This window comes from Haliaeetus leucocephalus, unplaced genomic scaffold (assembly GCF_000737465.1).
Source record: "Haliaeetus leucocephalus isolate CR32 unplaced genomic scaffold, Haliaeetus_leucocephalus-4.0 Scaffold262, whole genome shotgun sequence".
NCBI classification, from domain to species: domain Eukaryota; kingdom Metazoa; phylum Chordata; class Aves; order Accipitriformes; family Accipitridae; genus Haliaeetus; species Haliaeetus leucocephalus.
The window spans coordinates 5,749,626-5,764,090 of record NW_010972698.1 but is presented as its reverse complement, the minus strand read 5'-3'; the positions used below and the strand labels follow the sequence as shown (position 1 = coordinate 5,764,090).

Genomic DNA, 14,465 nt, shown 5'->3' with positions numbered 1-14,465 from the left:
TGGCCAGCGGGTACAGCACATGAAACACCCACTTGCACACAGCAAGACTAGTTTTATCTGGGGTTTCCAGGTTCCCATGGCCCTCTTGCTTTACAGTAGCTCTGGAAATGGGAAGATGAAAAAAAGACCTGCCAGGGTGTTTAGATAAATTCAATGGAACTATTGGGAACAAAGTAGCATGTGTTCATTCTCCCTACAGTTTCCCACGGGAAATGTCTTACTTGCATTGGTAGCTGCCCCTTCTGTTAGCAGGACAGATGGGTTGCTGGGATGAAGATGCGCAGAAGACAAGCATTTTCCAAACCAGTGAAACCTCAAGTTCACACTGCTGTAACAATAAAAAGTCTGTGTCGAGCTGCATGCTCATACAGCATATTACACACAGAGATCTTGCGACCTGCACGAACCAAGTCAGACAGATACAGGACAAAAAATGGAGAACAGCTGAGAGGCAGGGGAAGGTGGGCATGGCTGGATCTCTTGACGAAGGCGGCACTTCCCTGAGGGTCCTACGTGCAAGAGAGGGATCTTGCTAGATGAGGACCAGAGCTGTTTGCAGAAGAGTTGAGGTCATTTGAAAGAAAACTGGGTGTCACTACCGAGTTGTTTCTCCCAGAGTCTTCCAATGAGCACAAAAAGGAAGATTCGACAGCTGCTACTACGGAGCAGTCTGGGCTGACGTAGCTGCTGTAATTGGTGGTAGCACGGGATGGGGCAAAGAAAAACAAAACAAACCACAAAGCTGACACTGAAGGAAAGAAAGACAGACAGAGAGAGTCAAAGAACAAGAACATAGACAAGCATGGCCTGGCAGCCTCCTTGTCCAGAGGACCCCAGTTCCCCCCAGTCCATCTGCTGATACGGAGACTCCTTATACCCACTGCAGGAGCTGGTGTAGAGGGGTGTGGGAGAAAAAGGGTTAGTACATAAACACCGGGCTGGTAGTAAGAGAATACTTGTATGGTTTGTACTGTGAACCACAGAAATGTTTGTCCATTACTCAGATAATAATTATAGAAAAATCAATCACGGCTTTTAACACCAGCACCGCTTTTTCTGATGAAGACATACCTGTCCAAGTACGCAGTGTTGTAATTTAAAAAGAAACAACTAATGCTTTATCCCAACATGTCGTTTTCCAAATTACCTCAATAGATACTTTGCGTGACATTATTTTAAAGTGAATTAGCGTGTTAACAAATGAGAGGAGCAACAAAGACCTGGAATAACAGAATTATAACTCAATTATCAAAACAAGGTCAGACGGTGTTTTCAAAAGGAAGTAAACAGGAAGAGTGCATACCTTGAGAGGAAATTTAAAAGGAAGCATGGAGTCAAATGAGAGCAAATTAGTAACAAGAGAAAAACAAAATAAATATTCAAATTCACATTCAGTTTCCAGAAGAATAATACATTCAAACAAAACCTCATTTATCTATCAAAATAGCTTGATTTTTTTTTTCTAATCATGGCCATAAAACATATTTGATTTCCTGTAGTACACAGAAATAATAAGCTTCTCACACTACTCAATTTTTAATTGGGCTCTTCCGATCGCTACAAGATGGCTGTTATATTGACCAATAGCCCTGAACAACTTCGGGGCAGACTCTCCTTGTCTAGAAGTCCTTCACACTCTGAGCACGCGTTCCCTGGTACCCACTAAGCTGCGAGCTCCGTCCCTCGCTCCCTTGCCCAGCCAGCCCTCTGCCTCTCCTGCCGGTCTCAGGCAGCCCTCGCCTCCGCTACTGCGGCAGAACACAATAAAAAATAGCATCCGAAGTGCTGACTTGAGATGCTTCCATCATAGGAACTGGCAGTGGGAGTTTCAGAAGGATCTAGCTCTCACTGCTGTTTTGAAAGTCCCACAAAGTCATTCCCATGGCCTTTAATAGGAGTCTCTTGAGTCTTCTGCTGTGAAAATAGGGATCTAGAAATACACCCTCTTAAATGACCAACCTCATGAGATAATTTTTAATGAACCCCCTGTCTTTTTCCATGAGCAATTAATTAATCTAGCCTCTTTGTTCCACGTGAATAAAGAGCAAAATGAAAATACATGCTCTCATAGAGATTTCAAAGATACTTTCGCTCAGAACAGTGTTACAAATTTGACTATGTTTTCTCCTGATTCCATTTTCTGTACACATCGTACATTAAAGCAAGTTTAATAATCTACTTTTGATCCATCAAAAGTGAATTTTCAATGCTTTAGCTCACTATGCCAAAAACACAGCAGCCTTTGATAGCAGAACAAAACTGCTGGAACAAATGTTGATTCCATCAAGGGATGCACTAACCCCCATCCTTTGGCTGCTATCTGATTCCATTTAGACGACTCCTATTAAATACAGAGAGGAGAGTATAGGGATATATCCTCTGGAATATCCACACAGCATACTCACCGAGGATAGATCTAACTAGTCATTAGATGTCACAGCTGTTCCACACAAAGGCAGCTGAAAGAGCCTTTATCAGCATGTACAAAAGTGATCTCTCCAGACTGCTTGTCGGCATCCCTCTACAAGTGCTGTACGCTCTCATATAAGAAATTTATTCAGACAAAACTCACAATGGAAGAATGAAGCCCCTTTTAATGGCAATAAAATAGTATGAAACATTCATATAGTCAATGTACTGTGAATGGCGTAACCTTACAAAGATACGGATTAAGAATGGAATACTTGGGAATAGTCCCTTCTACGGAAAAGAAATTTGACATTTAATTAACTTAAATCAACATATTGGTCAAAGGAACAGTGTTTCTGGAATTTAAACCAAGGTATTAAATTTCTCTTTTTTTCAGTAACAATGCATGTAACTGCCTGGAATCTGTCATCATGAAAGGTAACAAAGTAACTGGACAACATCTTCAAATGAGGGCCATGTATTAATACTGAGCTAATAGCTTCTGATGGACAGATAAAATAAATAGGTTTACTTCTGTCTTTTTTTTTGTGGTAGGTATTTCCAAGGCCACTTATCATGGTAGTATTGAAAAAAAAAATAGAGTATGTTCTACTCATTATATAAGGTAAATGGCTGAACATGTCAGAGAGTCACATGAGAGCTTAACAAAAATCCTATGCACTTCTATTTAACTGTCAATAAACAGACCTAGTGGAAACAGTGCAATGCCTGCAGCTTTCCATGTGATGTCCCAGTGCTTATTTCCCGGTCCTTTATATTGGGCACACACATGGTCAACAGCAATTTAAATGTTATAACTACTCATCACCTTTAACAGCAAGCAGAGAGGCAAAGTTGCAATACAGAATTTAGGCATAAAGCAGAGACACAGTGTATAAACAGGAGGAGAAGGCTAACAGCTATACCTATACAGCGAGGCAGCACACCCAAACACTCGTAACTGTGAAAAACTAACGCATGGTGATATCCAGGCAAAAATGTGTGCGTTTTACATCGGACATATGTGCATCTGTCAATAAGTATGAAATCTAACTGCTGCTATCAGAACTTTTAAAACTTAGGCATGGCTCGCATCAGATACCAACAGGCATACGTCAGTATCTCTGAAAGTCCTGGATTTCGCTGCGATCATTAGGGTATTTGAATGTGGAATGACTGTGAACTTAAAGGATCATTATTACATTATAACAGGTAAAATCATGATCCTTTCCATGACACTTCATAGAAGTTTTGTCGCTTGCTTCAGTGAGGCTCCTCAAGATCCCTACCACTATGTAGACCGGAAAAACCTGGTAACTTTTCAATGATTTAGGTACTGAAAAAGGTACACAAATAGGGAGATTGACAAGGTGTATTTCGAATGTAAGTGCTTAGTTAGAAAAGACCTGTCTCTCTTGCTTTAATTATCAGCCTTGTTAAAGGGAAAAACTGCATCCTGTTTGTACTAAGCAGGTATTTTTAATAATTAAAATAGCTGTAAACTAGTTACTAAAATATTGTCGTACAAAATATAACTAGTGCTCCATCACTAAGAAAGTAGATAATTTTACTGCTTATCACAGGCACATCACCAAAGTATTTTACCAGTGTAAATGTAGAAACATTATATATATTATTCAAAAAACATTTGTGGTATGCAGTATTCAGTTAGAGAGAACTTCACTATTCTCATCTGGTTTTCAAAATGCTTCTTTAAAAAAGGAAAATAATTCTACAATAGTTAATACCAGTGCTCGCTCTTAAATTGGAACTAATATCAAACATGTTTTACTACAGCCTTATTCAGAACGACTGTCTTCATGAATAAGAAAAATCTTTATGGAAACTGGCAATGCTTATTAGACCATATTGACTATGAACACAGGGACAACAGATTAGACTGGATTGAAATAACAATACACATACAGGGTAGTACGTAATAACTGTTAGAGGGGCACATATGGAGGCCTGAACATATGAAAGACGGTGGTAAGCAAATTAGTAATAGCTGAAAGGATGGTTCAAGAAGAACAAAACGAAGAGAAATGAGGCACAAAAGAAAGTAAAAAGACCAGCAGAAGCCATGACGGGAGTGAAGGTGTTTTAAAGTGCTGTTGCATGTGACATTTTAAAATAAACAATTCTTAATTTTGCAAAGCAGAGTATGTTCTATGCACCAAGGAGATGACCGTAAAATGAGATATGCAGCAAAAACACGGTAGCCCTCCAAGCATTGCTGAAAACAGAAAACCCTATGCATTTTACAGCCTCAACATGGTGTATATAAGTTTGGCAGAAATGCATAAATGGTATTATAAGGCAATGCCACTCACTCTGGAGGTGAATGTTAGCAAGCATGGGGGCTTGATGATGATGCTTAGCATTGAATGGAATGTCAAAATAAAAAATTTGGAATTAAAAAGAAATTTGAAAAAGTAACATATATGCACCATGGCATCAGAAAATGACCATAAAATGCAAAAAGGTGATGGAGTGATATGGAACAAACCTTGGAGAAATATCGCATCCTTGCTGCATAAAGGCACCCAGGGAAAACCAAAGGCTGTTAAATATTCCAAACTCATTTGGAGGGTCGGGAGGATTCTGAGGGTCACGTGGTTCTTCACTGCTGTCTTCCAAGTGCCATTCGTAAGGGCTGAATCTGCTGACTAGGAAAAGAACTACGCTGACGCCAATGTAAGCAAAGACTATACACATCCAAATTTCATAAGCCAAAGGATCCAGGAAAGAGAATACGCCCGGTTTAGATTTCTGAGGCTTCTTGATCATGATGGAGATGCCCAAGCTCATAAAGGGTTTGGAAAAGTCTATGACTTCTTCTCGCACCAATGTTATGGTGAGGGGGGCAACAGCTATATCTGCTCTCTGAAAAGGGAAAACAAACCCAAGTTAGTTACAAAACAGTTGCAATATAATCACAATCTAGAGTCTCAGGCTAATGAATCAGATGATAAATTACAAGAGTGAGTAGGAAACATTTTCTTTGCAGCCTATTTTGCAGTCACTGAAGTTAAGGACTACGTGATATTGATAGAAAATCATTAACAAGAAAAATGACAATCAAATCTGTACAAGAGCCTCGCGACAGAGGCAGATATGTACCACCATGTATTTATGTTTCTATTAAGTTAAAATGGATAAATAAACACTAAGCAAACTGGACAGTGAGATGGCAACTAAAACGATGTCATTTTCTAGTAATGGTCTGTATCCATCCATCTGTCTTGAAGACTTTGGGCAAATTATATGTTTGTCATATCTTAATTTTCTCTTTTCCATTCTTTCAGCAAGTTTTCTTCCCTTACTTCCCTTACTGATTAGTCCAGGATCTTTAAAAGGAACCTAAGAAGTAATCAGACACTGAATTTCAGCTGCATTTGCGCACTACCACTCATATACTCCTTCGAAACCTCATTGCAATAAGGGATAGAAGATGGTAAAATAGTGGGGTGATAGGAATCAGACAGCCCATCCTTTCTGTCGTCACTGCAGAACAACAATACAGATTTGTGAGTCCCTGAGAAGTAAATAGCCTGGGTTATCTGAGAAGAATGCAAAGTAGCATTTTTCAGTATAATGTATGCCATCCTGTTTTACAGAACTTAGCTCTACAGATTTATAACAGAGACCATGCTCGGGGGCTGTGTCATCTGGAAGCACAATCTCATGTCATTGCATCTGTCATTCACCAGCATGCTGGTATACCCTGAACCAGTACCCTTCCCTTCAGTCAATACATCCTTGTTGGATTCTACTGGAGGGTAAGAATGTGAAGTAAAAAAATTACTTAGCCACCTGATCAAAAATAACATTCCAGAATAGATTTTCATCATATTTAATTGTATCTGTATTTCTATGCCAGAAAGATTCAAGTCATTATGTTTAGATAACCTAACCTTGATTAAGCCAAGTACTCAAGCAGGTGTCAGCATTTGCAATGGAGGGGACTAGAATGTTAAAAAAAGCCCTTTTCATTTAAAAATTGTTGTTATGAGAGTCTGCATACCTACATACACTTTTTTTGTAGTCTTCTATTTTGAACACTCTAACTATTTGTGTTATTGATACTTTTAAAGATGGCCCTTCATTGGTAGTTAAGAATTTCAGAAAGAAAAAATGATTCTTAGGGAAAGTTTAACTTACCAGTACCTAAACCACTGTGCACCTTTTAAATCAGATTTTTGTTTCCCACTAGCAAGTATGTATCTCTTTCTGGTGGAAAAATAAAACCTGATTAAGTAGAAGTTTGAATGAAAGCTAATAGGAAATAAGAAGCGATTAAAATCTGTGCCATGAAATAACTGAATATGCCTTTATGTAAATCTGATGGTGATGTACATGACTCATCAATATCTGATTTGTTCCTCCTCCTAGATGGCTGGTTTGGGTATTTTTTTTTTTTAAGTTTAATAAGCAGAAATGGTGAAGGCTTCTCATAAGGTTAATCTCAGCATCCCACGCTCTGTGCCAGCTGGTGCCCCAGTGGCACTGTGCAGCCATCCCCAAGGCACCTTCTCAGCATTTTAAGACTGAGGCTAATGGCAGACTTGTTGGACTGAGGACTGGCCCTCTACAGCCCTTCCCACAGCAAGCCTCCCTCCGTGAAGTACCCATCTGCACACACGACCTCTCAATTTGCTCCAGCCACTCAGGAATATCTCTCAACAGTTTGTACCGGCACGTGCAACTACAAGTTCACTGCTTGGAATAATCAAATAAACCATGCCTGTGCGCCTAAGGAAGCCATTCGGAAATTCTGGTCCTTGGTGTACCCTCTCACAGTCCCTTTAGACATTCATGCGTGCTAGGACACTGCCTTTCCCCTTGAGTGACAGCCTTCCTCGGGGAGAAAACCCTCACCTGATTTGTGGTCGCTTACTGCAAAAATCTAGCTTAACGTGGCTTGAATACAAGAACTGAAAAGGCTGTCAGCCTTTGGATGCCTGGGTGTTTGCTGGCTTTGCAGATGAATGTGTTCATCACCTAAGTAATAGAGAGACTTGGGGGGGACACGGGTAGAGTGTGGTAAAGGGACTGAGTGATGCTGGAACTTGTTCACTGATGAATTCTCCCCAAACATGTATTATTTGTCTTGTAGCTGCTGCTTGTTGAGCTACTGTTAAATATTAGATGCCTGCAGTCATTAATTATGAGATGCACACAGAGCATCAGTTTTAAAGGTAGTCAAGAGTCCACGGCTGGCTGGAAGACTAAGCACTTTGACCATGGCTACTGTATTTCGTGTTGAACTAACGAGGTACTTACAAATTAATCCTTATTAGAGCAAGCTTAACAGATCAGGACTCCTGCAGAGACTTCGCAATGACTCCACGGGAAGTGAAGCTTAGGTGGGAGGCAGGTGCCTTACTGCCTGGCACTTCTGCACAGGCGCAGCCAGCCTTGGAGCAGCTCGTCAAGGCAGGAAAAGGCTGGTTCAGCTATAAGAGCATTTAGTGTCTGTAGCTTTTTCCTGGACTTGGAGAAATTTAATTCTCCCAAAGTAATATTTTAATTGCCAAAGTAGACACGGTGGAGCTCTTCCTAAGTGCTGATGCAGCGTGCAATAAAGTCTGTATCTCCTTCATGAGCAGCTGAGTTCTTGCAGGATATTCCTGTGGGGTCTTTGGGGGGATGAAGCTGATGCTGTGCTGAAGCACAGACAAATCAGTTTTTAAAGGCCTGATTGTTACCACGTCCTCATTCATATCAGACAGTAAGTATTTCTTTCTAAATGGTTTAAAATTGGATTTTAATATTACAAGGGATACAAATATTTATTTTTCTGAAACATTTCTGTCTTCCTGCTTTCCTACCATTTTTGATAGGTGTTCAATATATTGGAAACACCAAGAAAACACCCTCATGTCTTAAATGAACATGGCAGCAATTGTTTTCTGCAGAGAGAACAAGCATGGGTTCAGACACAGGGTCTCGGGAAACCATCAACAACCAGGGCACTGAGAGTGGACCAGCTACAACCCAGCACCCGAGCCTGGCTCCCCACCACTTCCCTCAACAGCAGTTGCACTAGAGAGGTTAAAAACCAGGCGGCTCCTTGCTTATTTATTTAGAGATATAGTATTTGAAATGGAGAGCTTAAGGAGAGCTCTAAGCGCCCTAAAGGATCATTAATAATTGCGGCACAGTTGTGAACTTCCCTCCCTGTTATGGCTGCAGATAAACAGAACCCATAAAAATTGAGCTCGATTAAAAAGAACACAACCACAACCACAAACATGCCCTTCCCAGTGCAGAACTGGAGGGGGATTTAAGTACCTCAACAACTAAGCTTTGCTAATCACTCATGACTAATGGCGTTTCAAACATCATCTTCACTGCATTTGAGCCGGGCGAGAAATGTCATGGATTCCTCTGAGGCTTGTTCTGTCTTTGCCTACTAGTGTGGGAGGGATGGATTTAGAGAGGACATGCAGCACAGAGGCACTACCCACTCTGTTCAAAGCTGACCCCCGGGGGCTGCAAACCTCGAGACTCTTAAGGCGAGGGAGAAAAAAAATAGCAAATGGAAATATCCCTCTGCATGGAGAAAGACAAATGATAAGATGTTCCACCTCTATAATCCAAAAGGAGGGATTGAATTCTTTTGCTTACAGACCTAAAGATGAGTCTTCCTGACTTCAAAGCCATGCGCCAGAGACAGCACGAGATACCGGCTACTGTACGTGCTTCTGGTCATTCGTGCTTGCAGAAACGAACAGTTTCTTTGCCAGTGTGTCGCTTCTCAAGAAGTGGGTCTGGGCTACGGTCACTTTGCAAGACCTTTGTGTGACGGGAAGCCAGCCAGCACTCAGCGTACGTGCAGACCGAAGCAGAGGGACACTGCCCGATGTCCATTGGGAGCCAAACCTCCGGGCACCCCAGAAGTGCCGAATGCAGGTACACAGCGGCATCAGGAGAGACCGCGGACTTCTCAGTGCGGTTTGAGGCTTCCAGGTATCAGAAAAGGGTGTCAAAGCAACGCATCACCTGCGGTATCTGCTGGCAAAAGCTACCTTGTAAAGAGAGCCCAGTATACCCAAGGATGTCAGGGTGTGTTGAGAGGCCAGGTCATGGGGGCAATGTGTTTTTAACACATTAGCTCACACTTACTTAAAAACAACAGCTGATATCTGACCAGCAACGTGCTGCACTGAAGTCTTAATGTGTATTAGCTGAGCGGTGTAAAAAGGTATTCAGGTGTTAAAACTGCAGTTGGCCCTGTCTGCCGTAGTTTGTCGACGTTAGGTCCACGCGTGCTTTATGTGGGTGGCCACGGTTCCTTCTGAGGCACGAGCACTGTACGCAGATGGAGAAATTAAGGGTCCATCTGCTTTTTGAGTCGCGGACATACGCGTGCTTCCTCCGTCTGTGCTCGGAGGCAGGTCAGCTGAAGTCTGGGACCACGTCGGCGCGGCTCCGTGCCGGGGCTGCGGTCCGGTGCCACCGCGGCTCAGCGCCTGCCTGGGCAGGGACCCAGCATCTGTCCGTGCGTGTGCAGGATGAGGGTCTGCCCGAGGCGCAGGGCAGCGGCATCGCACGGCTGCCTTTGGGCACCTGAACCTGGGCTTCCCTCCTGTAGAAACCGGGGCAGAGGGGCGAAGGGTGAGCCGCTCCGGCTCACGGCACAGTCAGGCTCTGCCACAGACTAAGAGAGCAGAGGACGTTTTGAGGAGAATTAGGAATCGAGTCGGTCTTCCTCTCCGCTACGATTCAAAGGCTGTATATGCCACCTGTAGTCTTTCTTCTGCCGCTGGGAGAGCCAGCGAGACCACTGCCACGCGAGGCTGGTTAGTTGGCTAAAGGCAGGGAGATGTGTAGGTGGTCTTGCTCTGACAGACTGCAGAGGCTGCCCACGTTCGGGGCACCGCCTGTCCTTTACATCCCTGCTTCGTTCCTTTACGCCATTTTACATATCGCAAGGTTTTTATAAAGACCTTTTTTTTACCTGAGGAGAGTTTTAAAGGCTGTAAGGTCTGGCTGCTCTTCCCACTCCCAAAGCATTTGTAGTTACAATTAAGAACTGTGTAAAACCTCCTGTCAATTAGCTTCAGCGACGTGAAAAGCATCAGGCCCGGGGAGGGAAGGCTTTCCCTGGCTGAACAGTGAAGGAAGAACAGCAGCCTGCTTTAAAAGGGAAAGAAGAAATAGAAGCCTACAGAAAGAGGCTTACCCTACAGAAGAGAAAAGACGATTGTCTAGTGCTCAGCAGCTGGTGGGTACAAAGCCCCGAGCAGCAGCCTGGCGGGGTGTGCGCAGTGGGAGATGCTGCTGCTCATCAGCCCGAGCGAGCGGAGGGCACAGTTGTTAGCGGGTGGATCACTGGAGGACAGCACTTGCCTTGCTGGTTTGCTTTGCTGGTTAGATTTAAATAGTGATTCAGTCTCCCAGACAGAATGATTGAGCTACTTCCCTCTTCTAAAATGTCCAGCAAAAAAGCTTTGCCTATATGCTATTTTTATTCTGTCAGAAGTTTCCACTACGCTTTAGAAATTTCTCTTAGTTTTAAAAATAATAGTGCTTGAGTTGGTAGGTTTTTTTCTAGTAGGAAGAATAGTCTTATTTTGACACCATCAGAGTGAAAGAGGAAAATGAAGTTTTTCTTCAGCCTGAACTGACATTTTTTGATTTATGAAAAATCAAATAAATTTCCTTTTTATGTCAAATTTTATTATTAATATTATTACTCCTACTACTACTACCACCATTTGAAAATTGCTAACAAACCACAAGGCCCTGTTAGCTCCTCTCTAACAAGACTTCTGGGTTCTCCTGTCTGAAGCAAAGGAGTTTGGGAATATCTGCTCGGCCAGAACTCCCTGCCTCCAGGGCTGCCATCCCGACGCTGCCAAAGAGCAAGCCCTTCTCTGTAACTAAGCTCATTTGTACAGCCCACTGCAAAGCCACAAGGAAAGGTCCAACAGGGCCAGCTGAGACTCTCCTTGACTTTGGGGGGGCCCTACGGCACAGCAGGCTCTTACACCCTCCAACCAGCCCTGATGCCATATGAGACAGAGGAAGGAGAATTTCTATTGGCAAGTATTTTAGTGTGTCTATCCCCAGGTAACGTGTAACTCTTCCCGTTAGCCTAGTTAATGCAGACCTCTGGCTAGTCTTACAGCGGAGTCAGGGCTGTGCCGGTCAGCCCCAGGACCCGCAGCGCGCTGACACAGCCCTGCTGTTGCTCCAAGTACAGCCCAGTGCACACTGAGCCCCCCCCCAGCTTTTCCCCCCTCCTCGCCCTTCGGAGCCCTTCTGGGATGCTCTGGAAGCTGCAATGACCCGGCTGCACTTTCTCTCTTGACTCTATGCTGTATCCCACAGGAAGCAAGAGCGACAGTCACAACAATCTGGCACAAACTAAACATTAATTACAGTTAATTAGGGTTTTGGCATTAAAATGACAAGCCATTCACTTCCTACGACTGTCCTAAGAGCAATTTTAGAGAAGAGTTGTATGCATGGGGCTATGCAAAAAAGGGCACAGTGTTCAAAAAGCATGGTAAGGCTTCCCAGCAGTGCCACGTGGTGGTGAGAAGCTTGTTGGGTCAGGAATATTCTGCATTTGACAAATGACTAGTCATTGTTTATCACTTGAGACAAATGCAATCTAAAAGATTGTGTTTTCTGCCACAGCTCAGTTCAGCTGCTGCATAACTGGTATCAAAACCAATCAGGCCCCTTTTATCCCCCCACGCCTGTCTTCTATACATGCTAATAAAGGCATTTAAAATCTAATCTCCCTCTTGTCTTCCCAAACTGGAATCCAGAAGAGCCAAATATGACAGGCATTTTGCAGACAAGGCTCACAGGGGCATTAGGGGTAACGTACAGTTTTAGCTCCCTAATAGAGTTTTAAGCCCCTGAGAGATAAAGGAAAGTCAGCACGTAAATGAGGAGCTTGCTCCAAATAATTAGCACTTCTAGAGCACTTTTCATCTTCAAAGGGCTTTGCGCACATCCTTGTGAGTGTGGTACACAGCCCCCTCTCAACAGATGGAGAGGGGCCAAGGGTATTTCATGATGTTTGCAAACAGGGCTGGGAAAGGGTCTGGAGGGCTGGTGAGGTTTGTACTTGGAGTTCAGGGACTGTTTTCCCTGCTTACAGAAAGCCAGGTGGATTTCTGTGCACTTGCCAGCTCAGAAGTTCAGCTCGGCAGGACGGGGAGCTAGCTCAGCAGTGCTGGGCTGTAAGCATTAACCTGGGTCTACAGTCAAACCTCAAGGGACGCATCTGACCTTTGAATAATTGAGCACTGCAGTGAAGAGGCTTCAGTAACTGAGCTCACAGCATGAGAAGAAGAGCTGTCGGGGGTCAGGGAGGGAAACATTCCTCAATTTTTCATTAATGAGAAAACACAGACGAAAACTGCGCTTCAGAATACAAAGGAACAGACCTTTTTGCAGGGGAAGATGACGATGGCGGGGTGGGTTTGGGGTTGTTTAAAGGTATGGTTTATGGTGCTTGCGAGGCTGGTTTTTGCTGGTGTGGAAAAGTCGTAAGTATGGTTGGGTCAAGGGGAAGTTTGATGCTAAGGAGTCTCGTCCCGAGGTGGTGTGGAAAAGGCATCTGCAGCCAACCTGGTTATCATAGAATCACAGAATGGTTTGGGTTGGAGGGGACCTTTAAAGGTCATCTAGTCCAACCCCCCTGCAACGAGCAGGGACATCTTCAACTAGATCAGGTTCCTCAGAGCCCCGACCAACCTGACCTTGAATATTTCCAGGGATGGGGCATCGACCACCTCCCTGGGCAACCTGTGCCAGTGTTTCACCACCCTCACCATAAAAAAATTCTTCCTTAGATCTAGTCTGAATCTACCCTCTTTTACTTTAAAACCATTACCCCTTGTCCCATCGTAACAGGCCCTACTAAAAAGTCTGTCCCCATCTTTCTTATAAGCCCCCTGTAAGTACTTAAAGGCTGCAATAAGGTCTCCCCGGAGCCTTCTCTTCTCCAGGCTGAACAATGCCAACTCTCTCAGCCTGTCCTCACAGGAGAGGTGTTCCAGCCCGCTGATCATTTTTGTGGCCCTTTATCCAGATGGATCTGGCATCACGCAGCAGCCGCACAGGCTAATCTTACTTGGCTCAAGTCCCAGAGGCAGTGGCCCATATCAGACCTTTCCTCCTCTGGTGTAGATGGTCCCTGTGCCCTGGCTGTTAGCAGTAATTTCAGGTTCTCTTTTGTCATGCCTTTTGCTTATGGTATGATTTTTTTTTTCAAGTGAATAAACTGTTTCACTGCTTGTCACTTGCAAATGTATCAAAAGGACCGAATTACAGCTAATACTCTTGATATTTCTTGAACCACACACAGGGAAACGGAGGGTTTAGGTTTCCACTGTAATGTAATTATGCTTGGAACTAAACTAAACCTTTGCTTCAGAGGCCCTCGACGTACTTGTATCCTCTAAGAGAGGTAACACCGGTTTTCCAAATCACATAACTGAGGCACAGGGAGTTCAGAAGATTTGCATAATGTCAAACCTCAATGCAACAGCGAAGTGAAGATATAACCCAGGGGTCCAGACCCCGATTTACTTTCTCTAATCAGTAGATTTCCCTCTCTCCCCTTGCACAACATTAAAAAAACATTGTTGCTTATATAAAGTATTTTGAAGTCAAATAGGCTACCAAGTATATAATAAGGCATCAGGACTCCCTGCTCCAGAATAAGAAAACTTTTGCAAATCTAGCAGTTACTTTGAAAAGACTGGTTCATTTGAAAAGAATTATCTCACCAAACATTTTGCAAGAATGATGATATGTTATTCCAAGGAAATTTTGAGGTGTCTTTTAGAAATTACACTCAGCCATGGAACAAAAGGAGGCAATGGAAATATTCGCTTCTGCTCAGATATTTTTAATAAAGGAAAGCTTGTTAAAAATAAACTGTAAAGAAGATTTGGGCGGAATCACAAATCATCTCATTAGCATTTGGGGAAAAAAAAAGCAAAGATGAAATATCAGCTTGTAAAGTCTTTTCTGCAAAGCCAATTTTCTCCCCCTTCCATCTGGTTTATCTGTATTCCAAA

The 14,465-nt window shown here is 43.3% G+C and overlaps 1 protein-coding gene across 2 annotated transcripts in view; it reads right to left on the bottom strand.

The window, feature by feature from the left end:
* GRIA3 (glutamate receptor, ionotropic, AMPA 3) overlaps positions 1-14,465 on the bottom strand; it is a 152,821-nt gene that overhangs the window by 38,590 nt on the left and 99,766 nt on the right. For both annotated transcript variants that reach the window (XM_010568971.1, XM_010568972.1), the window contains exon 11: positions 4,919-5,295. In XM_010568971.1, coding sequence (XP_010567273.1) covers positions 4,919-5,295 — 377 coding nt within the window. The remainder of the gene's footprint in view (positions 1-4,918; positions 5,296-14,465) is intronic.